Consider the following 24,759-nt stretch of genomic DNA (forward strand, 5'->3'; position numbering starts at 1 on the left):
CAAACCCAACCTGTGGCTTATCTGTACATTTCAAAAATGTCAAGGTCAGAAAAGACAAGAAAAGACCAAGGAACTGTTCCCAATGAAAGGACACTAAAGAGACATGGTCATCACCATATGCCATATTTGATCTTTGACTGGATATGGGACTTTAGAAGACATTATTGGAACAATCAGAGAAATTTGAATGGAGTGTGAGGACCAGATGGTGATGTTGCATCTATACGTATGTTAATTTCCTGATTTTGATGGTTGTGCTGCAGTTATGAAGAGAATATGCCTTGGTTTTTAGGAAATATGTGCGAAGTAGTTAGGAGTAATGGGGCATCTTATCTGCAACTTATTCATAAATTGTTCAGCAAAAAAACAAATACACTCTTACATACATACATACAGAGAGAGAAGGGAGAGAGGGATTGATCAGGCAAACACAGTAAAAAGTTAATTGGGGAGTCTGAGTAAGGCATCTGTGTGAGAAGTATGTCAGAGCTCTTTGTTCCCTCTGTCTCTCTCTCTCTGCTCCTCTCCCGCTTGTGCTCTCTCTCTTTCTCAAAATAAATAAATAAATAAATAAATAAATAAATAAATAAATAAATAAATATTTAAAAGAAGAAGAAAACAAAAAATCAGAACCAGTGCAGCTGGAAAGAGATTTGATACTCACTGATGACTGTCATTTCCTTTCTCAACACCATCACTAATAGTTAAACTGACCTATTTGTTTGGACCTTCAGAGATTTTTCTTTTCTTTTTTTTTTTAAGATTTTATTTTTAAGTAATCTCTGCACCCAACGTGGGGCTTGAATTGTCAACCCCAACTCCTGAGATCAAGAGTCACATGTCCTACCAATGAGCCAGCCAGGTACCCCATAGACCCCCTGAGATTTTTCTACCTCAGGGCAAAGCACCGTAGGAAGATTAAACATGAGTGAGAAGAGGGTCTACCCTTCTGCAGAATGCAAGAATGGTAACTCAAAAAACAAGGTGAGGGGTGCCTGGTTGGCTAAGTAGTTAGAGCATGTGACTCTTGATCTGGAGGTCATGAGTTTGACCCCACATTGGGTGTAGAGCTTACTTAAAAAACAAAACAAAACAAGGGCGCCTGGATGGCTCAGTCAGTTGGGCGTCCAACTTTGGCTCAAGTCATGATCTCGAGGTTCACGAGTTGGAGCCCTGCACTGGGCTCTGTGCTGACAGCTCAGAGCCTGGGGCCTGTTTCAGATTCTGTGTCTCCCTCTCTCTCTGCCCCTCTCCCACTTGTACTCTGTCTCTCTCAAAAATAAACATTTAAAGACAAAACAAACCAAAAAAACAAGGTAGGAAAAAGAATCTGCTTCAGAGGTACCATTCTCAAGGATTTGGACCTTGGAAAAGAGATTTTATCCATGTACCCACATGTTGCTTGGAAAATCTTTGTATATCCTTAGGGGTACACGCACCCCAATTCTAAAATCAATATTAACACATCTACTTATTCTAATAGCATCTAGGATTAATCATTATGCATACCTTTTCCCTGAATGAGGCAGGCAAGAACCTTAGCACACTTTCATTTCCCTTTCTTCTCTTTATCTGTGTCATCTCCCACATTGATATCATATAGACCAGTGCTATCCAACAGAAACAGATTGCAAGCCACTTACATAATTTAAAATGTTCCAGGGGCGCCTGGGTGGCTCAGTCGGTTGAGTGTCCGACTTCAACCCAGGTCATGATCTCATGGTTCATGAGTTCGAGCCCCCTGTTGGACTCTGTGCTGACAGCTTAGAGCCTGGTTTGGATTCTGTATCTCCCTCTCTTTCTGCTCCTCCCCTGCTCACACATTCTCTCTCTCCCAAAAATAAATAAAGATTAAAAAATTTTTTTGATGTTCCAGTAGCCAATTAAAAAAAGAAACAGGTGAAACCAATTTCTAAAAAGCAGTTTAACTCAAAATATCAAACATACTATCACTTCAACATATAATCAATATAAAAACTGATCAACCAGATATTTTACATTCTTTTTTTTTTTCATACTAAGTTTTCAAACTAAGGATGTATTTCACATTTGCAGCAAATTTTTTTTTTAATTTTTTTTACAACGTTTTTTATTTATTTTTGGGACAGAGAGAGACAGAGCATGAACGGGGGAGGGGCAGAGAGAGAGGGAGACACAGAATCGGAAACAGGCTCCAGGCTCCGAGCCATCAGCTCAGAGCCCGACGCGGGGCTCGAACTCACGGACCGCGAGATCGTGACCTGGCTGAAGTCGGACGCTTAACCGACTGCGCCACCCAGGCGCCCCTGCAGCAAATTTTAATTCAGATTAGCAACATTTCAAGTGCTTAATAGCCCCATGTGGTTAGTGGCTACCACATTAGAGCAGTTTTTGAATTTTAGTTTCAAATTGTAACTGGGTTTTGTTTTGTTTTGTTTTACACTGACATCTATTTAGACTTAATGACCTATGGCTTCTCATTACTGTTTCCTGCATTTCACAAAGACTAAGAACTTTGTGTTTTATATATCTCTTATCACAAGTGCCTAGTAAATGTTTTAAAATATTAATGGCACCTGATGCAAGAAATATCAGATTACTCTTACAAAGAGGATATGAAACTGTTCAAAGGTTTGGACTTCAGTGTTTGAGACTTCATGGATAGTAATCTGCATTGGGTCAAATTACTGTTTTTGAGCATGATTTTAAATGTTTATCAAAAAGATAAAAGCCTTGGGGCGCCTGGGTGGCGCAGTCGGTTAAGCATCCGACTTCAGCCAGGTCACGATCTTGCGGTCCGTGAGTTCGAGCCCCGCGTCAGGCTCTGGGCTGATGGCTCGGAGCCTGGAGCCTGTTTCCGATTCTGTGTCTCCCTCTCTCTCTGCCCCTCGCCCGTTCATGCTCTGTCTCTCTCTGTCCCAAAAATAAATAAAAAACGTTGAAAAAAAAAACTTTAAAAAAAAAAGAAGATAAAAGCCTTGAAAAAGCCTTGAAAACAAAACTGGAGGAGTCAATTTCAACATTCCATTTCTACCCCGTTAACCAAGACCAAAACGCACTCCATCCACCTCTTCTTCTCTGCCCTTCTCCACACGGTTACTCACATACACCCTGCTGGACTAACAGGGGCTTCTCTGATCACCTCCCAACCCTCTTTTCCAGTTCTCTGAAGCAGTGTATGCTCAGGTCGCCCTGAGGTGCACAAGCTAGCTCAGTGTACTGTGGGAGACTCATGGCCCAGTTCTGGGAATAACAGAAATTGTGCCTCTTGAGAACGGATCTGTATATCAAAAGACTGATTTGATTTAGTTCCCTCTTCCTATCCTGTTTCCTCCCCACCAAAATATAATTGACGAGCTAATCCGACTTAATGACACTGAAAAATTACCTAAACCCATTCTATCTTTTCACTTTTTGAGTAGTGCCAGCCACCAGCTAGTTTCACTAATGTTTGCATCCCTGGAACCCATTACGGTGCTAAGCACAGGGGAAGCGGTAAGTACTTGCTAAAGTTAAGTATCACTTTGTAATTCCAGGGAACTTAACATTTTGTAATTTGCTTCAAAAGAAGTGAACATGCCTGTGGGGAGTGATTCCACGGATTTCTCGATTCTAATAAATTTATGTGCCTAAATTGCTCCTGAGCTGTCAGGGCAGGAGCCTCGATCCTCTCCGCGTGCCAGGGGGGCTGAAGGTAGACCCCGGGACCCTCGTTTTAACACGTGAAATGAAAAAAGTATGCTCATAATAGAAAACTTAGAAATGCAAATTAAAATTACATGTATTCCTTCCACTCGGAGATCACAAGCCTCAGTTTATGAAACCTCACCTAAGAGCCAAGTCTAGTTATAAAACGCGCGATCTCATTCCCTAACCACTCTTTATTTCGCGGAATTCTTTGCAGGCTTTTCTCTAATCCAAGGCCCCGCTGGCGCGCTCTCCCGACTTTCCGCTCCACTTGGAGCCCGACGTGGCGCACGACATAAAATATGGTCGGGCAGAGGTGACAGCCTGCTGGTGACAAGCGGTCTTGGTATAAAATCATCAGTCTGGAAATCTCTTCGTTTGGAATTAAACACAGTCGTTCTAGGTGGAATTGCGTCAGCCTAGGGGGTAAAAACCCGTCCGATGAGGAAATTCCGCGAGTCTCCGGGCCCTTGCAGAAGAGACCTGGAATCTCCAGGCCCTCCAGGCCGCATCCCGGGGTCCTCCCGGTCCGCCCCCGCCCCCTCCGGCTTGGGCCTCGCAGCCGCCACGCTGGACGCTCAGGCCCCGCCTCCTAGGGGCCGGCCGGACCAATGGGTGCCGAGAGCGGCCACGCGTCACGCGGCGCTGGCCAATCGCGTAGGGCCACGACCGTAGAAAGTCTGGGTGCGGCGGGGCCGCCCCGAGGACGGCGGCGGCGGCGCGCACTGGCGTACACACTCTCGGGCCATGGTGGTGGTGGCGGCATCCGCGCAGAGCCCGGCCGCCGGGGCCCCCAAAGTGCTGCTTCTGTCCGGCAAGCCCGCCGCCGCCGCCGCCGCCGCCGCCGGAGCCCCGGCCGGCCGGGCTCTGCCACTTATGGTGCCGGGCCAACGAGGGGCCAGCCCGGAGGCGGCGAGCGGGGGACCACCCCAGGCGCGCAAGCGACAGCGCCTCACGCACCTGAGCCCCGAGGAGAAGGCGCTGCGGAGGTGGGCGAGGGTCGGAGCGCGGACGCTGAGGGCGAGGGGCCGGGGACTGGCCGCCTGCCGCGCTCGGGCGCCCTTGGCCTGACCGGTGCGGTGCCAGCGTGGCGTGGGGCGGGGCGGGGCAGGAAGTCGGGAGTGCGGGGCCGCCTAGGCCTTTTTTTTTTTTTTTTTTTTTTTTTAATCCCCCACTAGCCCAATTTTGTCTCTAATGTCAGAGATACATAGAGCTGGGTGTTCGGGCACATGGGTTCCGAGTCCTCATGCTATGTGACCGCAGACCTGTCATTCAATGTTTCTGAATTTGGGCAGTAGCAGGGAGTCGAGGAGCCTTTTCCTGGTTTACCTACTATTTTGGGAAGGCGCGGAGCCGAAATGACAATTGTTGGAAGGGCTGTGAGGTCTGTGAGGCTCACTAGTCAAACTTAGTCTCCGCGTTCTTAAGATGGTATCTATTTCATGAGGTCTTTGGAAAGATCGGCTGAGAAATGCCACGTATTCACCTCTCCTCAAATGTTAGTTTTTCTGTGATCAGTGTGCCTTTTGTGACATAAGTGCCTCCTTGAGCAGACACGGGCCCAGGCGTCCCGGGACTGCCCAGAATGTCGGCAAGGGCGAAAGGCATCCGCCTCTCCCTTATTTGAGTTCTAGGAGGGAGTGAAAAAAGGGGAGGAGGAAATCTCTTATGATGCAAGATGAGTAGTATTTGTGTCCAGCGTCCTTGCTGTGGCCGGGATGCGACGGGGGTGTGGATGACGCAATATGGGGAAGAATGAAGCATTTTTTAAGCTAGATCCATGAAAAATGCTGTATTTTTTGTTTCGTTTCATTGAGGGGAGGAGCCTGGAGTGTATTTTACCTTAGTCTACCGTATACTGTTAAGTGAAAATGAAAGCAGCAGCTGGCCAAGTTTTCAAATAAAGATATAAATAAGGTTTGGGAATGACTCTGTGGTATGTCTCTTCTGTTCTCAGGAAACTGAAAAACAGAGTGGCAGCTCAGACTGCCAGAGACCGAAAGAAAGCTCGAATGAGTGAGCTGGAGCAGCAAGTGGTAGATTTGGAGGAAGAGGTAAAAATACTTAAGGTCAAACTCTTACCTTTTATTTCTCGTACATCCTTCCTTGGTGAATGTTCTGATGTTTGCTGCCTATCCCAAGTTGTTTCCGTCTCTGTAGAATACAGTTGGACAGTTAATTGGAAGTTAAACTAGTCTAAATTAGGGGAGCTAGGTAATTAAGTGGTTAAGTGGTGAAGCTTGAGGAGAGCAGAAGCGATCGACCCGCTGGGACCTGCTGGCATCCATCCGTGTGAGATCTGTCTCAAGGTTGGCGAGTTACAACATCACAACATTACGTTTATCAAGTTAGTACTAAGAAATTCCTAAAAGCACATAGGAAATTGTCGCTTAAACCTGAGACCCTTCCTGGCTTGGCCAAAAGTCTGCTAACGTTTCCCTTCCCCTTCTATGGTCCACTGATTACCTAATCTTAAATTGTTGCCAGCAAAATACGATAAGGAAAACACACACACACACGTTTAAACATATTTTGATTTTATGGTTCGCTGTTGTCACTTCTATTATTACTTGCTAGTTCAAGATAGGATTTTTTTTTGCCATTATATTTAAAGTCACAAGTCACCCTTTGCTGGGTCTATATTAGTAGTTAGAGGCATTGTGGTATTTGTGACCCCACAAAATGGCACTTCTTATTTTTCATGACTATGACCTTTCCTTAGAATACCTACTGTGAACAACTGTATAAGTGTTTTCCAAAAGGTGAAGGAGAAGGAAAGGAAACGAGCTGTAGTGAAACTTCACCAGGTGGACCCTTAAGTGAAAGAACTGGATGTTTTAATAGCTTCTTATGAACTTTTTCACAGAACCAGAAACTCTTGCTAGAAAATCAGCTTTTACGAGAGAAGACGCATGGCCTTGTAGTGGAGAACCAAGAGTTAAGACAGCGGTTGGGGATGGATGCCCTGCTTACTGAAGAGGAGGCAGAGACCCAGACCAAGGTGAGTTGTCTCCTATATCTGATGTCCTGTGTGAGAACTGGTTCTAAGTAACATGACCCCTTAATGACACTTAAACTCGTTTTTCAACTGGGTAGTGAATAGTACTAGAGCCTAATAATTAAAATAAGTTACACAGCTCTCTAAAAGCAAGTACTAACAATACTGATAGCCAACAGAATGTACCATGTCAGCATTAAGGAGAACTAGAGAAACAGAGCCAGTCAAATCTGACCGAACGCTACTAAAACTATAGTGGTTTTTTGATGAATATGAATAAGTAGGGAAAGGATTCATTTTGATGGTGACACCCCTCTGATAGAAGGTGATGCATGGGTTTTAATGTATGGACCTGGCCCATTTATTGAGATCACTTAAGTGGTCTAAGATTGACAGTAGGGCCGTTCTAGTCTGTAAGAAATTACTGTCCAGAAAGATTTGGGGCCTAAATGCACTGCAGTACTTTATTAAGGACATTATTATGGATGGGGGCCCTGGGTGGCTCAGTCGGTTAAGCGTCCGACTTCAGCTCAGGTCAGAATCTCACAGTCTGTGGGTTCAAGGCCTGTGTGAGGCTCTGTGCTGACAGCTCAGAGCCTGGAGCCTGCTTGGGATTCTGTGTCTCCCTCTCTCTGCCCCTCCCCCTGCTTGTGCTCTGTCTCTCAAAATAAAGACATAAAAAAAATTAAAAAAAAACACATTATTATGGAGAACATCTCTGAAGATATTATTTAAGAATTTCAGCCCTTTGTGAATCTTTGCTTGGGGAGTGAAAATGTTTCATTGCATAGAAAATGAGAATGAAGTTAGTCTTAACCTTTCCTCCTCTTCTTGTGGAGGACTCCATAAAATGGAAAGGTAACAAAGGTAAGGGAAAGGTTTCAGCTCTAAAGAATAGTTTTCTAGCTTTCTTGAAAGTAGAGAACCACAGTTGCCTGGTGAGTGTTTCCTTGAGGACTCAGCAGTTTGAACTGTTCATCCACGGTGGTCTTTCCTCCTAGGGGAATGGAGCGAGGCCGGTGGCCGGGTCTGCTGAGTCCGCAGCACTCAGACTACGTGCACCTCTGCAGCAGGTGCAGGCCCAGTTGTCACCCCTCCAGAACATCTCCCCATGGATTCTGACGGTGTTGACTCTTCAGACTCTGAGGTAGGGGTTATTGGGATTTAGTGAAAAGGTCTATAACTTGTTAATTCCATCTGTTTGATGGCTGATATCCCTAACCAGGCAGAGGAGGGCAGGAGAAGTTGGTTTTGGTTGGGTTAGAAGTGAATATTGACGGTCTTCCCTATCTGCGGATGGTTTAGAGCACAGAGAGAGGTGTAGGTAAATGGGTCTGTGGGTCTCGGAGGTCGTCCTGTTGCGTAATGATTAACTTACATTGTGGGACCTAGTAGTGTTCTAAGGTAGATTCTTGGGTGCATTCTAATGATTGGATTCCATTGAATTTTTGCCTCTTGCAGTCTGATATCCTGTTGGGCATTCTGTTCAACTTGGATCCAGTCATGTTCTTCAGATGTCCTTCCCCAGAGTCTACCAGCCTGGAGGAACAACCAGAGGTCTACCCAGAAGGACCCAGTTCCTTACCGGCCTCCCCTTCTCCGTCACTGGGGACGTCATCAGCCAAGCTGGAAGCCATTAATGAACTGATTCGTTTTGACCACGTGTATACCAAGCCCCTCGTCTTAGAGATACCCTCTGAGACAGAGAGCCAAGCAAATGTGGTAGTGAAAATTGAGGAAGCACCTTTCAGCCCCTCAGAGAAAGATCACCCTGAATTCACTGTCTCAGTGAAGGAAGAACTTGTAGAAGATGACTTCATTCCAGAACTGGGTACCTCAGATCTACTTTCACCCAGCCACTGCCCGAAGCCATCTTCCTGTCTACTGGATGCTTATAGTGACTGTGGATATGAGGGCTCCCCTTCCCCCTTCAGCGACATGTCCTCTCTGCTTGGTGTAGACCATTCTTGGGAGGACACTTTTGCCAATGAACTCTTTCCCCAGCTGATTAGTGTCTAAGGAATGATCCAGTGCTGTTGCCCTTTTCCTTGACTATTACACTGCCTGGAAGATAGCAGAGAAGCCTATGCTTCATTCACAAAGCCAAAGTAGAGGGTGTACAGTCCTAGGGAATTCCTCTAAAGTATTTGTTCAAACTTTATAGGTCACCCCAAGTATTGTCTTTTGTCATCCAGCAGTCCAAGGTACTCAGATTTATTACTATAATCTAGAATCACAGCTTTTGAGGTTGTACCTTTATCTTAAGGGCAGAAGTTTGCCCTAAAATTCTTCTGTAAGGGTCACTGGACAAGTGTCTTAGACATGGAATTTATGAATGGCCCTTTATCATTTTTCTCCCTTCTTGGCATCCCAGGCTTGTCTCCGATTTTAGGTATTTTAGTTTGCTTCTGCAAGCAGAGAGAACACCTACCTGAGGGGACTCCTTTCCCTCATGTACAGTTCAAGTAAAGATCAAGAATCTTTTGTAAAACTATGGAAATTTACTATGTAAATGCTTGATGAAATCTTTCCCTGCTAGTGTAACTTTTGGAAGGTGCTTTCTCCATTTATTTAAAACTACCTGTGCAATTAAAAAGTGCAATGCAATGTCTTTGTTCTTTGATTTCTTCTTGGGCTTTTTAAGTCTTACTGTTTTGTTTCACTGATTGCCACAATAGTAATTTATCCAACTTCAGGGAGCATAGCATGCCGCTTTTTAAAGCGACGGAAAGTTTTACCCCCTTAATTACTGCCTGCTTCGATTCTTGGCTGCCATAAGTGATAGGAACCTATTCTTTGAGTAGTTACTGTATTTCTGAGCTTCTTTAGCTTTACTGGCCAATATTACAGACATTAAGTGACCAAGCTAGAACACTTAACCATTATTTTGCTATATACCATCTTAAGAGAAAAACATGCCATTAAATATCAAGATTCTCTTGGCATTTTTACAGGGATTAACGTTTTCTAGACTCAAGTTTAAGTCTGCCACTGGTTTGCCAGGTAATCCTGGACATGCAATATCACTTTCTCACCTGTAAAGGGGCATAATAGTCACTATCTAAAGGTTGCTAGAGGTGATACATTATAAGCTCTTGGTATATATACACTTAGGCACCATCCCAAGCACTCAAAAGTTAGCTATTTTCCCCTAATCCACTTAGGGATTTTAATCTTACAGCATTTTATATACCCTGGAATTTGTTTCACAGAATGAACCTGTTCAAGGAAAAATCTGACACGTCAACATTACCCCAAAGCTATAGAGATGATAACCTCATCCTTCATGTGCGTTTTTCCTTGGGAATCCTCTTAGAAGGTACTGAAGGGCTTCCCTCAGAAATCATTTCACCTATGCCAGCATCCTGTGCCAATATTAAGCCTACCACTGGAGAGGTCAAAGTAAAGGAGTGTAGACAAAAGGATTCAAAGAATCCCAAGCAGCAAGACAAAGCAGGCTATACTTTCAGCCAAGTATAAGGGGATATGTTTGGTGTGATTGGAGGCATGTCCACACGACAGCCTAAAATCCCTGGTCACTAAGGCCAGAGCTCAATCCTATTCTTGGCAATGCAAGCTTGCTTAGGCTCAGTTTCTGTATTATAAATGTACAACAGCCTCCAGCTGTCCCCATGATTAAAAATCTGATCACCTGGTTTTCTATAACTGAAAACCTAAGTGCTGGGTGTCTATTTAGGGATTGTCTAGGCAAATGCAATTACAGATGAATTTTAGCCACTCTCCATCATAATTGCAGAAGCATCTGGAGATTGAGGCTCAAATAATTTACATTGAATGACATCACATGAAAGAGGCAGCTGTACGAACAGGGATAACACAGGACATACATAACCTGCGTTGATCTTCAGGGTTTTCATTTCCTGCACAGATGGGTGAAAATGACCCAACACTGCTCAGCCTTGACAAAACACCTGTTATTTAAGGATATCTTACTGAAACAAATTGGTCAAATAAAAATCAAGATCTCCTTCTGCAAAACCAAAGCAAGATTTCTATTAGATGCAGAGGGCTGTCCGTAACTGAAAGTGAATCAGGTGACAAATGTCTGCACACCATTTTCCTGGGTCTTGTAATACCAATGTATATGTGCCCCCTTGCTTTGCTACTAGGTACGCTACTGGAGCAGACATAAGGTAGGAACAGAACTGTAGGCAAAAGGTAACCCTGCCTACTCCAGAAAGATTTTATCAGTTAAATTCTATTATGCTAAGAATGAAATCTTTACCTGGGGACTTCTCAAGTTCATTAAAGGACAGGAAGACGGGCCTGTTTACCCACTAATCAGTTGTTGAAAGACAACATCCTTGTCTTGCTGGAGCTGTAGTCTAAATGCATGCAACTGAGCTCTAAAATGCCACTGGCAGAGTATTTGGACCAGACAGATATACACAAAACTGTATTTTCTCAAGGAGTTTAGTATCACACTGACTGAACCATACTCTATTGAAGATTATTTTAATGAAATTTAAATGACATTTTAAGGTATTCTATGAGAAGACTGTAAAACCAATGGTCAAGTAGGAAGAACACTGAACCTGCTGAGTTTGATTCTAATACTAAACTGTCATTCACTACTTAAGCTTTAGTTTCCAAATCTGTAAAATAACGAGGGTAGGTAACTTTTAGCTGTGATTTCCAAATTTTAGTGAAAAACAATATCCTGAGTTTTCCACAATTGCACCCCAAACTTAACTCCGCCTGCCCACGATTCAGGGATTCACGGTTATCAAGATTGTAAATATGCAGGCAACACTGCCACCCAGTGACCTGTCAACTCTTAGGGAATGACCACTAACCAAATACCATGCAATTTTCTTATTCCCTATTTTTAAAGGTCCCCAACTTGTAAAAACAAAAATGCTGTGAAGTCCATATACTGTTTCCAACTCTATATTTAAACAGTTTTGAAGACTGTCACTACTGCCATCCGAATACTGGCAATCAGTCACGACTGCCAATCAATGCTATTGACTGACAGCAGCAAATTGCTAAGTAGAATGGAAAGCATTCTGTGGGTTTTAGAACGGCAAAACCTAGTTTATTTTGGAAATAGCTAATTCATTTATGAAGCTTACTTATAACCCAACATAGTCACCTCTTCAAAATAAACTTAAGCCCCTCACTAATATGAATGCTGCTTTAAATACAATTTAAAAAAAGAGGTAGTTAATTTTGTTTACTTATGTGCAGGAATACAAATACCTCAAAATCAAAACACTTAAGAAGTTTTATTGAAAACAATAAAATACAGAAACACCAGATTCTCATTTTAAAGTTGACAGTATCTTCCAGAACCTTCCTAGTACTACACCATTCTTGTCACTATTAAATAATGAAACCAAATTTCAAATCCAAAATAATTAACGAACCTGCTTATAAATAAGCATTTCTTCTCATGGTTCTAGCCCCACACCCTAGTTTGTTTTTTTCTAAATTTTATATTTGCACCTTTTTTGAAAATGAGTTGTTTTTGTTTTTTTTTTTTAACGACTGATTAATATTTTTGAGAACTGGACTTAACTTTATATTAAAAAAAAAAACCCACACACACCTACTCAAACTCAGAGAAAATATACATTTGTTCATTAAAGCTCACCTGCTTTAGATAGTTTTTCTCTTCACACATTAGCATAATAAGCCAATGTTTGATCCATGCTTCAAAGCTGTACGAAATGAAAAGACCTGTTGATTCCCTAGAGAAACCTTAAGGCAAAAGCAAAAGCCTTACACTATAAAAGAAAAACAAAGAAAAACAAAGCAGAGGCATGGAGACTGTGGAAACGGCTCAGATGAATAAGCACCACAAGGATGAAGAAAATTTCTGTACAAACATATGCAAAAGGATAAAGTTTAAAAAGGAGCATTAAACATCCATTTTCCTGCAGAAATAATTAATCACGTCAGATAATCTGACTCCTGAAACAAGTTGTTTGGATTTTAATGAACAGATTCTTAATTCTCTCCTATAGTTACCAGTGGTATCAGAACCTTGTTTTGGAGCTGTTCCTCCTTTTCCTCATACAGACCTTCGAGCAGAGGCTTGCCCCACAATTCCTATCGAAGACACTCTTAGTGTGTTTTGGGTCCTTCTCTGCAAAGTCGTCACCCCTTCCACCCTAACACTGGGACGAACTCCAAATTCTGGATGGTCACTTCATGTTTTTAAGTTACACCAGAACAAAATTTTTTAGCACGGCAATTTCTTTAAGGCTACAAACTTTGTAAGTTGGTCCCATTAAACAATGACCTAAAGGCAGGAGTTTTTCAAACAGCATGAATCAAACACTTGCACATTTCAACAGAATACAGTTTACATTCATCTCTAAATCTGAGATTAAGAAACTATTAGCTGGTTTCCAACTGGTTTTAATACTGGTTTGAAGTTCGAATAATTTTACTGTGTAGACATTAAATATTGTTTAAATATTAAACATTAAATCTTTTCCTGACTATCCAGACAGAAATAGAGAAAGCAGGAACAACAGGCAAAGGAAGAAACAGTCCAATGAACAGACTTGTTACTTCTACGCCATCTGTTACAAGGGGAGGGATTTCAGCATGGGTTTCAAAAATGCCTGGGAGCTGGTTTCTCAAAAGTCACCTCTACTTGGCATAAACCATTTTTTTTTCTACATAAGATATCTGATTCCTACAAAGGAGGAAGAAACCCGCAAAACAAAACAGAACAAAAAGAACTGGGGTGGTCTCCCATTGTGTGTTTTAAGGGCCAGTATTACACTATTACACTCATTTAATAAGTTATAGTGGATATTCTGTAGCACTAAAGGAAGTGTTGTTTTAATCGGCACTACTGAGTCCTTGCCACACAGAAGAGCCCTTCCTGAGAAATAAAAAAACTTCAATCCTGGTTATCCCCAAAGGACACCTTGAGCCTGGTTTATTTAGTTCCTCAAGATGATGTCCTATTAGCAGGAAGCTGTTCTCTATTAACTCTGAGGTTTACTGCACCAACAGCTGAAGCACCGGGCAAAGTGGCTAGTTCAGTACATCTCAATGTCACTCACCCATATGTTCTCAGTTCATTATTCTGTCACTGTTTTCTACGTTAACACTAAAATACTCGACTTGCTAACATAGGCGTAACCTTTTAAAAATATCTATCAATGCTGGGCTTAGCTGACATGGCAGTTCCTTGGGATTACTTAAGGGAACTTTCTTCCGTAGCCAATTTACACATGGGTTACCTCACAATCACTTTTTAACTATCGTTCAAAGTTAATTACGTTGTAAACACTCCTGAAGTGTCGTGCAAGGGAAACCAAGGAGCAACAGTAGCACAAGGCAAAAAAGCCTTGAAGGAAAAACCTTTTCTTTCTATTTTCATTGCATTTGCAGAGGCTAAGAGGTGAGCCACAATGCTACCAGCTATTAAATCAATATAGATACACAGAACGGACAACATACAAGTTTCAGAGCCTCTGTTAAATCTCTTAGCAATAGGCTTAAGCTACTGCTTTTCTCCCTCCTCTTCCCAATCATACACAGTCACCATCGTAAACAGAGCTCCTATATCCATAGATGGAAGTTGTGACTCAACTGTCAGGGCACAGTCATAGTAGGAGCATCCTTCTTTCTTAATGCATCTTTTTCAGATTCAAGCATCTGAATTTTCTCTGATTATCTGAATGGTTTAGATAATGTCACAGATGACTTAAGTCACCCTTAGATACACAGCTTTTATACTTGCCTCTGCAGGCCGCAATTTCACATTCCCTTAATAAGCCCCTGGAAAACTGCTTTTCCCTTGAGACAAGCTTCCTTGGCAAAAAGTTGGATTCAAGAAATGGCTACCCAAAATGAAGAGTCCCACCCCAAATCACAGGTGGAGATATTATTACACCCGTTTTATAAAACTTTCAAGTCCCTATACTATACAAGTAGGCTCACGACTAAATACATGAGCCTTCTAAAATTTGACAACTTTAGCATAGAAACTGGTTTCTAGAGTTCCATCTCTTCTTCTGTGCAAGCGGCTGTCTCCAAACCACTGTAAACAGGCATCCCTGTTTGCCGAGGTTCCAAAAACAGTTCAGTTCTCCCAGGGAAGGCAGTGCCGGCAGCTGCATGCTTGGTTTGGCTCTCTCCTGTGTAGTTCTTAGCATTAGATGACGGCTTTGGCTTATCAGAAAGGAGTTCAGGGAGAGGTTTCCAGAGCACAAGCTCCATGGAAGGACGGCTCCTAAGACATAAAACACAGACTTTATCAAAACTTTTAGGATACAGAAATAAAGGATACATGTTGAAAAGCTAATGTTTGCTACCAAATATCTAGAGTTAAGAACTGATGGCATCAAACTAGGAGACTTATGGGGTACCTGGGTGGCTCAGTCAGTTGAGCATCCAACTTCAGCTCAGGTCATGATCTCATGGTTCTTGAGTTCGAGCCCTGCATCCGGCTCTCTGCTATCAGCACAAAGCCCACTTCAGATCCTCTCTCCCTCTCTTTGCCCCTCCCCTGCTCGTTCTCTCTCTCTTTCTCTCTCAAAATAAGTAAGTAAACTTTATTTTTTTTCTTTTAAAATTTTATTTATTTTGAGAGACAGTGCGAGTGAGAGGGGGAAGGGGGGGTGGCAGAGAGAGAGAGCATCCCAAGCAGGCTCTGCACTGTCAGCGTTAAGACCCATGCAGGGCTCAAACTCACAAATCGTGAGATCATGATCTGAACAGAAGTCAAGAGTCAGACGCTTATCTGACTGAGCCACCCACGTGCCCCTAAGTACATAAACTAAAAACAGAAAAAAAACAAAAAAATAGACTTGTGATGATCCAAACATATCTTTAGAAAGACACGCAAATACATATAATTTTACAGTTCTGCATGCATTTTTAACCAAACCAACCAGCTGTACTGATGCTGTGATTAAAACTAACACAGGAGTAACTGACTGGCTCAGTCAGAAGAGCATGTGACTCTTGATCTCAGGGTTGTTAAGTTCAAGCCCCACACTGGGCATAGAGATTACTTAAAAAAAATTTTTTTTTAATGTTTATTTATATTTGAGAGACAAAAAGAGACAGAGGGCAAGTGGGGGAAGAACAGAAAGAGGGAGACAATCTGAGGCAGGCTCCAGGCTCTTAGCCGTCAGCACAGAGCCCCACGTGGGGCCTGAACTCACAAACCATGAGATCATGACCTGAGCCGAAGTCGGGCACTTAACCGACTGAGCCACCCAGGTGCCCCGAGATTACTTAAAATATTTAAAAATAAAAGCAATATAAACATCCAATGTGAAAAAGAGGCCCCTTATTATGCTAAGTGAAATTAGTCAGAGAAAGACAAATATATGACTTCACTCATGTGAGGACTTTAAGATACAAAACAGATGAACATAAGGGAAGGGAAGCAAAAGCAATATAAAAACAGGGAGGGAGACAAAACATAAGAGACTCTTAAATATAGAGAATAAACAGAGGGTTGCTGGAGGGGTTGTGGGGGATGGGCTAAATGGGTAAGGGGCTTAAGGATTCTATTCCTGAAATCATTGTTGCACCATATGCTAACTTGGATGTAAACTATAAAAAATAAATTAGATTAAAAAAAGAAAAAGAAAAACAGAGGCCCTTGATTCAATGCTGTTATAAGTTTCTCAAATTGTGGTTAATATTAGTAGATATGAGCTACTATCTTTTACTAAACTATTATAAATTTTTTACGTTTATTTATTTTTGAGAGAGAGAGAGAGAGACACAGCGCAAGAGGGGGAGGGGCAGAGAGAGAGGGAGACACAGAATCCGAAGCAGGCTCCAGGTTCTGAGCAGTCAGCACAGAGTCCGATGTGGGGCTCGAATCCACGATCCATGAGATCATAACCGGAGCCGAAGTCAGATAGATGCTCAACCGACTGAGCCACCCAGGTGCCCCTAAACTATAAATGAAACACTGACCAAACACATTAAAAGCATCTCTGTATACCTTTTGCTTAGTTTAACTATGAAGTATAATGCTTTTTGCAATAAGTCTAAACGATTATGTTGCCAGGGCCTGCCTGCCCCTCAGTCCTCCTCCATCCAGTGATGGTTTGATGGTTTCTGGAACCTAAAGGCAAATAAAACTAAATAAACCACAATGAAGAATACTCCCAAAGGTTAGCTTCTGGAAAACTACTGAGAGCAGAAATTGCTATTTTTTTTAGGCTGTAGGGCAACATGACCTGTTTACTCTTGGCTATTTACCCACTCTCAGGGCTGGTTAGTTAATTATAAGCTCGAGCTAGGGGGCTAATGCAAAACCTCTGTGATCTAACATCAAGCAGCAGCTGAACCCACTGTGGCCAAAGGCAATAATGCCTCATCTGCTTGGCATCACTGGGGCTGGTGTCCTAAGAGGTTTTTTCAGATATCTGACACTTACCCTCACAAAGTATCAAATCTGTCTACGGTATTTTCCAGGCAACACCTAAATGGCACTTTGTGACTTGACTATTACTTTACACGTGGATAATGATGGCTTCAGATCTTGTAAGCTCAAGGACTATAGGAATTACAGACTAGCATTAGTTTTTATGTTAATGGCCCCAGGCTGCTTTGCTTTTTAGGTTATGTGTGCTTTCTAGTTTCCGCTCTAGTCCTCACACTGTATTGTCACTACTCACTACTATGAGTTTGTACTGCTCTCACTTGCTGTTTCTTCGTTTCTACTCTGATGATCTAAGAATCCAGATACCTGAGCTCAGTAAGCTGGGTCTAACTTAAGAGCAAACTGGCTCAGAGCTAAAGCCCTGAGAGACTATCCACTATGAGACAAGAACACGAGCTTTGGATTGTGGCCTTTGTGGTAACTGTTTTGGCTGATAGTAGATTTCTTCTGGTTTATTTTTAAGGTCTTTTTATTTTTTATTTTTATTAAAAAATTTTTTTCTTTAATGCTATTTATTTTTGAGAGAGAGAGAGACAGAGTGGGAAAGGGGCAGAGAGAGAGGGAGACACAGAATCCAAAACAGACTCCAGGCTCTGAGCTGTCAGCACAGAGCCTGATGCAGGGCTCATGAGTGGTGAAATCATGACCTAAGCCGAAGTCGGACACTTAACTGAGCCACCCAGGCACCTGTTTTCTAGGTCTTAATGGTGTTCCTGAACAACTGAGAGAGGCTGGTAAACAAGAGCTTTTGAAATGTGGTTCCATATCCTACAACAATACTTTAAGAGAATAGGCTATCGTCAATCCTCCCATCCCGAATTATTAGATGGTCATCCACTTCAGAACTTCAAAAGAATCTGAGGTTAAGAAGGTATGTATACTTCAAACTTGTCCATGCACAGTATCTTGTTCACCCACAGTTAACTAAGAAAAAAGTCTGTATCCAGACTAAGCTAAATAGAAAACCTATTGTACTTTCATTGGGATGGTGAGGAGGAGACAAGACTAGGATAGCACGGGTCTTGTCTGGAGACACCACCAGGTCTCCCTTCAAGATCACAATTAAAGGGAAACCAGGAACCAACACTTACATGGACTCAATCATTTTCTTTGTAAAGACTTCATCAAATTCCCTCTTCAAACCTGTTTTCATGGTGTCAGAAAGAACAAGACTGGGGAGATGGTTAATATTTCTGTCAGCTTCAACTTCTTCATCTTCATCAATTATCCTAAATAAAGGCAGCAGAAGCAGAGAAAAAAAATTAGTCAAGCTGTTATGTACTGTAGCAATTGAACAAAATTTAAAAAATAATAAAAGCAACAGATGCTATAGGAAAAGATCAAGTAAAACATGAGGCTGAGTGAAGAAAGTACAGGCAGAAGAGTTACTCAGTATTTAACACAAGTTTTACATCAGATGCAATCAAATTTGAAGAACATGTCCCTGAAAACTCCCATAAACCAAAAATTAATATTCAGAAACACTAACATCCAGCAAAGTTCTATGAGAAGAACTTACTTTAACATTTAATGTGTAAACTTTGAGTTCATAGTCTGAGAGATTGAGGATCACCATTATGACCAAACTGACTAATTAGACTAGCTTAAGAGAGCAGAGATGGCACATGAGACCAACAAGAAGCCAGCAACATACACTACCCATTCACCTGTCCTCAATTTCCTGAAGCCTCCTTCGGGCAACTTCACACTGTGGTTCTCCCGTTGTCTGATCCATTTCTTCACAAATTACATCTAACATGCCAGGTGCAGAGAGGCCACTAGTACACGGATTTACTCCATGACTCTCTATATCCTGATGTGCACAAAGAATCCAGTCATTAGGACCAGCACACAGCCCTGCTTCAGTTAGCCTTTTCTTTCTTACTGGACAACTGAAAAAAAAAAAAAAAAATCAATGAAAATTCAGAATCATATAAATAAAACATTTATCATCCCTATGTCTAATCCCTATGCCTAAACTCTTATACAAAAAACTCTAATTTTTGATAGTGTGTGATTGCAAGATGGAGAATTTTGCATTTTCTGTCATCTTGACAGCCTCCTTGAGATGTTTTCTTCTACTGCTCTCTACTATATCAGACTGTACCTGCAAGATTTTGCTTTCTCAGATTAGAAGTATTCAATGTGGGAACTTAAAGTCATTCCTATTTGGCTCTGGGTAGGTCACGTGGAAAGTACAGAAACCAAAACCACAAAGCAGCAATTCAGCACCAGCCATATTTTGTCACAATTCTGCTTGCTCCACGTGGGGAGATAGTCTACAGGTGTTCTATACTCCTGCAGGACGAAAATACATGCTTGATCAGGTATGTTCCAATAGGCTGTAGATGATTCTCTTGATCCTCTCCAGAATGTCAGAGACTATGATTTGGCTCTGAGTCTCTTTGTCATATAAGGTAGAGTTACACGTTGGGCACCAGACACCAAAGCTCCCAAGTCCTAGCTCTTATGCCATTCTCACTGGAACTTGCGGCCTCCTTACAGGAAGTTCAACAGTTCAAGTTTATGCCATGAACTAGTATTTGCATGTACTACAACATGCCCAATTTAGTTGAAAACACTCTGAAGCAGGTAAAATAGACAACTGGTCCTATTCTAGTTAAGTATTTAGACCAGAAGTACTTTATTGCTTGGGCATCAGCAAGTGCAATGTCAGAAACAGAACACAGCTCTGCAACTAAAAAAAAAAAAAAATTTGTTAATGGCTACCACAGCTTCTGACTCTCTAAACTGAAGGTCAAAGGAAGTGGTATGTATTTTACAAGAAATTTCTATTCACGGTACAACTACAAAAATCAACTTTAAAAAAAAGGATACAAAAATCAACATTAAAGTCTCTGGCAATATAAAATCTGACAATGCTCTCTTGAACCTAGACTTTTATTGGAATCAACTATTAAATGTTTTTAAAAAATGGTTTAGTTTTTTGAGGTCTTTTTTTCTTTTTAGCATAGTTGACACAGTGTTACATTAGTTTACGGTGTACAACATAGTGATTCAACAACTCTAAATCTTATGCTATGCTCACAACTATAGCTATAATCTGAATATACGTAACTCCACGAATCTGTGTATCATCCTTGCACAGGAGACATGCTAATCTCTGTATCATTCCAATTTTTAGTACACATGCTGCTGAAGTGAGCACAATATGTTTAGTTTATAGTTGGTTTTAACTGATAAGAAAGTATTAAAAATGTCTAGCTATACATCAAATATTTCTGTAATAGTGGATAGTTTTATGGTGTGGTGTTTTGGAAAGCAGGAGAAACTATACACACAAAACCAGCTAAGAAAAAGAATACATCTATCTGGAGAGAACAGATAATTTCCTAGCACATCCAATAATTCAACTACGAAATGCAACTGAGTAAGAGTTGCGTTCTGATCTCTAACCTCCAGCACGATTTGGACTAAATTATCTCATGCCTTGTAGGTCCATTTGCAAGCAATTAGAGATCAATGATAATTAAGCTCCAAAGAAAATGTGATATAAAAGACTTCAAAGTACAGATAAGAGCCATGGAAGTGGCAGGTGGGCAGCACGCATTAGATATCCAAATGTCAAGTTCCTCATTCTCAGGGCCTCAATCTCTTCATCTGTAAATTAAAGATGGTTTTATTTAGTTTTTAAAGTAAGCGTTACACCCAATGTGGAGCTTGAACTGACAACCCCATTGCATGCTCTACCAACTGAGCCAGACAGGCACCCCAAAGGTGGTTAACTTTTTAAGCCAACAGATTTTACGCTTCAAACTTTTAACACTGGGACTCTTTATTCAAGTATGTCTTATAGAGTACTCCAAAAGACAAGAGCAAAGAGGTCCCTATGTATGCGCAGCAATCCCAAGGCAATTAAGAACCTAAATCCTGTCTGGCCTGATGGTTTTTAAACTGACACAACTTTCAAATCTATTTAGCCTATGCTTCAAAAAGTTAGAAAATCCAAAGTTTCTGCTGGCCAAAAAACAAACAAAACCTACACAAAGTTAAAAGGCAAATGACAAATTTTGGGGAAGCATAACACACATAACAAACTACTGATTTCTTTCGTAAAGATTTCTTATGGATGAACAAGAAAAAGATCAATACGGCAATAGGAAATCTGCACAAACATGAACAACTGACACAATGAAACACGAATGCATTAAATGAAAAGATGTTCGACGTAACTTTAATTTACAAGATAGAAGTTAAAACAGTGATCATATTTTAACTATGAAATCCTACACTTATACAATTCAATGAATAATTAGAAAATATGCATCCATAAAAATAACATTTGTAGGAGCGCCTGGGTGGTTCAGTCGGTTAAGCATCTGACTCTCGGTTTTGGCGCAGGTCATGATCTCAGTTTGTGAATTTGAGCCCCACATCAGGCTCTGTGCTGACAGTGCGGAGCCTGCTTGGGATTCTCCCTTCTCACTCTCTGCCCCTCCTCTGCTCTCTCTCAAAATAATAAGCATTAAAAAAATAATAACATTCAAGATACAGACCTCTGCCAACATCCCAAAATGGTACTCTATATTCTCCATCCTACAGGTAAACACTGTATTACAGTATTTACTTCTTTTAAAAAATACATTATCAAGCACGTAAATATGCATCCCTAAACAATGTTTAGGGCAAAACTATGCCTGGCTTTCAACCTTATACTTAGGAAATTGTACTGTATACATTCTTGGGATTTTTTTTTTTTTTGCTCATATTATGCTTATAAGACATATCCATGTTGATAAATGCATTACATTCTCTTTTGCCCCTTTGTACTGAATAGAATTCCTTTGTATGAATTTAATTTACCCATTTTACTGTTGAGGGACCTATGGGTCTTTTCCAGCTTAGAGCTATTATGAACAAGGACGCTATGAACCTTGTACGTGCCTCCTGCTGCGAGTGTGTACCTACTCAAGAGTGGAACGTTTGGGTAACAGAGTAGGTATGCCTTCAACTTACTAGATAATGCCAAACTATTTCCCAAAGTGCTTGTACCAATTTACATTCTCATCTATAGTATTGCAGAGTTACTGGGTGCTCCAATATCTGGTGGTAAAGTAGATCACACTGAGGCTTTTACTAGGCATTTTCCTAAACACTGATAAAGTTAAATGAACACCTTTCTTTTGGTTGGTCATTTTGATATCTTCTTTGAGAGATTCTTTCACTCATTTTTCTATTACACTGCCTGTCTAGGAGATGTAATTATTTTACCCGGAAGTGAGGTTAAAAAAAAAAGTTTGAAAACAAACAAACAAATGAACAGTCTGAAAATACAGTTCTGGTGACAAGATGGAGAAGCAACCATTTCCACTGTTAAAAGGAATATAAATTGGCAACAACTCTTGTTCAAATTTAAAATGCATGCCATACCCCATCTAGAAATCCATTAACCTACTTGTACATATATATGAGGAACTTTTTTTTTAATGTTTATTTTTGAGACAGAGAGAGAGAGACAGACAGACAGAGCGAGCGCAAGCAGGGGAGGAGCAGAGAGAGAGGGAGACACAGAATCCAGCAGGCTCCAGGCTCTGAGCTGTCAGCACAGAGCCCGACGTGGGGCTTGAACTCAGCAACCGAGAGATCATGACCTGAGCCGAAGTCAGACGCTTAACCGACTGAGCCACCCAGGCGCCCCTACAAGGAACTTTAAAAAAGAAGGGCATGGTAGATTTAACCTACAGTAAAAGCAAAAGACTAGAAAGAATTTAGAAAGCCATGGACAGGAGACTGGTTAATGATCTATACCTACTTACAACAGAATTCTATTCAATGTTGCAAAAGAAATTAGGTAGAGGTCTACCTGCCCATATGCAACAAGCCACAGGATAGCAAAATGAAAAGATCAAAGTGTTACACAATGTGAAGTTACCTTCTTAGAAATGTAGAAAACCTGAGGTATACACAGTTATAAACTCGTTAAGTTTTTAGATTATCTTCCAAAGGAGAAATTGGAAACAGGTAACAGGGGTTGCACCTGTGGAGAAAAGGGGAGCGTGCACTCTAACACTTTACAATTTTTACCCTTTTGCACACTTGAAATTCTTTTACTTTCTGCACGTAATAATATTTACATGGATGAAAACTCAAACATTGCTAAGGATTACAGAGAGAAGTCTCCCTCCGGCATGCCAGCTACCCAGTTACTTTCCCTAAAAGGCGACCAATGTTAGCAGTTCCTTGTGCCTCCTTGCACAGATACCTAACGTTTCACCTTTTCACTTTTAGGTAACTGAGAATATAAAATAGATTAAATGACCACAAAGTGAATAAATGGCACCTGAAACTTACTCATCATCCTCCTCCTCTCGCTTGTGTTTCTTTTTACAGCGAACTGAAACACTGTTGAAACAAACAAAATCAGTCAATTGAGAAATTTACTGAGCCTGTGCTTTCGGCATCCACTCTTCCTTTCCCCAATAATCTTGCCGATGCCACAAGTACTGGCTTGTCCCCTTCCTTCCCGACTGGGATTGGATATCCAGATCACAAGGTCGGTCTGGTTGGGTGGTCCCGGCGGAGTCAGAAGTTGAAATCTCAACTTCTGACTTCGTCAAGAGAGTGGGAAATGAATCCGGAGGGACCGACGTGGGGAAAACGTTTCTAGGGGCAGGCACTGTGCTAAGCACTTTACTTCCACGGTCTCACTAGCAGGACCCATTTCTGTCCCTCTTTGCAGATGAGAAACCGAGTGAGTGTCTGAGAAGCGCCGAAAGTTAGCACTGGCGGCCGCGCCGACGGGACGGACTGTCGGGCTCCGGGCGGCCCGGGTTCCACCCCCGGCCCGAAGTGGACAAGCTCGGCAAAGTCTGCTCACTTTTCGGAAGCGCAGGCCTGCCGCGGTCCTCCCCGGACTCCCGGGCTGTGTGGCCCCAAGCGACTTACAGTTAACGTCCCTGGGGATCAGTTTCTCATCCGCTATGTGGGGGCTCAGGAGCCCCCCGCGGAGGGTCGTGAGGATTAATGAGCCGCAGCACCGCGCCCGCCCGCCCCGTCGGCTCCTTACCGTCCGCGCGCCGCGCTCCCGCCGGGGCTGCTCGGGGAGGCGCGGGGTCCCGGCCGCGGGGCCAGCTCGGCGCCGTCCACTCCCGGCGGGAAGGCCCGGCCGGGGAAGGCCGGCGGCGGCTGCAGGAAGTCCGGGCCGCCGCTCAGAGGGAGGCCGCTGAAGGGCCGGCCGAGCGCGGCCATGGCCGGGGAGACGAGGAGGCTGCGTCCGCGGCCCCGGCCGCCCGCGTCCCCAGGCCCGGCAGCTGCGGCCACAGCGACTGCTGAGAGGCGCCCGCCTCTGAGCCCGCTCTCAACCCCACGTCACGCCTTCTAGAACCCTCCACCCCGGGCCGCCGAGGGGCACGCCGGGATTTGTTGTGTGTGGAGAGCTGCTGTCGCGAAGGGTGCTGGGAGTTGCAGTCGAAGAGGACTACAAACAAGATGGCTGCCTCGGCTTAGCTGGCTGGGGCTGGAGGACGGCTCTGAAGAGCCTTGAGTGTGAAATAGGTTCCAATTCTCACACCTCTGTACCTCAGTTTTCTCAATAGTAAAACCTGGTGATAATAGTACCTATCTTCTTAGGGTTGATGAGAGAATTAAATGAATAAAAACATGTAGCTCTTGGGGTGGCTGACTGGCTCAGCGAGCTTGCGACGCTTGATCTCCAGGTCATGAGTTCGAGCCACAC

At 42.5% G+C, this 24,759-nt stretch overlaps 2 protein-coding genes and 1 non-coding gene across 3 annotated transcripts; 1 reads left to right on the forward strand and 2 right to left on the reverse strand.

The window, feature by feature from the left end:
• The first annotated feature begins 4,384 nt into the window (after nucleotides 1–4,384).
• Nucleotides 4,385–9,271, forward strand: XBP1 (X-box binding protein 1). Its single transcript, XM_047088364.1, is given in 6 exon segments — nucleotides 4,385–4,655; nucleotides 5,624–5,720; nucleotides 6,533–6,667; nucleotides 7,666–7,701; nucleotides 7,704–7,811; nucleotides 8,126–9,271. Coding segments are annotated over 6 exon segments (1,176 nt in total). The 5' UTR covers nucleotides 4,385–4,413; the 3' UTR covers nucleotides 8,684–9,271.
• A 2,623-nt stretch (nucleotides 9,272–11,894) lies between these two features.
• CCDC117 (coiled-coil domain containing 117) lies at nucleotides 11,895–24,375 on the reverse strand. Its single transcript, XM_047088279.1, has 5 exons — nucleotides 24,091–24,375; nucleotides 23,376–23,426; nucleotides 18,731–18,955; nucleotides 18,155–18,292; nucleotides 11,895–14,885 (listed from the first exon to the last, which is right to left on the reverse strand). Exons 1-5 carry the CDS (start codon nucleotides 24,270–24,272, stop codon nucleotides 14,648–14,650), a joined length of 834 nt encoding a protein of 277 aa, XP_046944235.1. The 5' UTR covers nucleotides 24,273–24,375; the 3' UTR covers nucleotides 11,895–14,647.
• Nucleotides 20,128–20,232, reverse strand: LOC124518558 (U6 spliceosomal RNA). The gene has a single exon (XR_006963688.1). It is a non-coding gene; the product is annotated as a U6 spliceosomal RNA (small nuclear RNA).
• Nucleotides 24,376–24,759: the final 384 nt, after the last annotated feature.

Source organism: Lynx rufus, unplaced genomic scaffold (genome assembly GCF_022079265.1).
Source record: "Lynx rufus isolate CCGP_SWC_20201006 ecotype Redwood Valley unplaced genomic scaffold, mLynRuf1.p SCAF_24, whole genome shotgun sequence".
In the NCBI taxonomy this organism is placed as follows: Eukaryota; Metazoa; Chordata; class Mammalia; order Carnivora; family Felidae; genus Lynx; species Lynx rufus.

Bases quoted from the DNA above. Each gene is read 5' to 3' on its own strand.
- CCDC117 (XM_047088279.1), bottom strand. From the start codon at position 24,272: ATGGCCGCGCTCGGCCGGCCCTTCAGCGGCCTCCCTCTGAGCGGCGGC. The intron at 23,427-24,090 runs GTAAGGAGCCGA...TTGTTTCAACAG, and splicing joins GGGAGCGCGGCGCGCGGACG to TGTTTCAGTTCGCTGTAAAA. The intron at 18,293-18,730 runs GTGAATGGGTAG...GCCTTTATTTAG, and splicing joins CTTCAGGAAATTGAGGACAG to GATAATTGATGAAGATGAAG.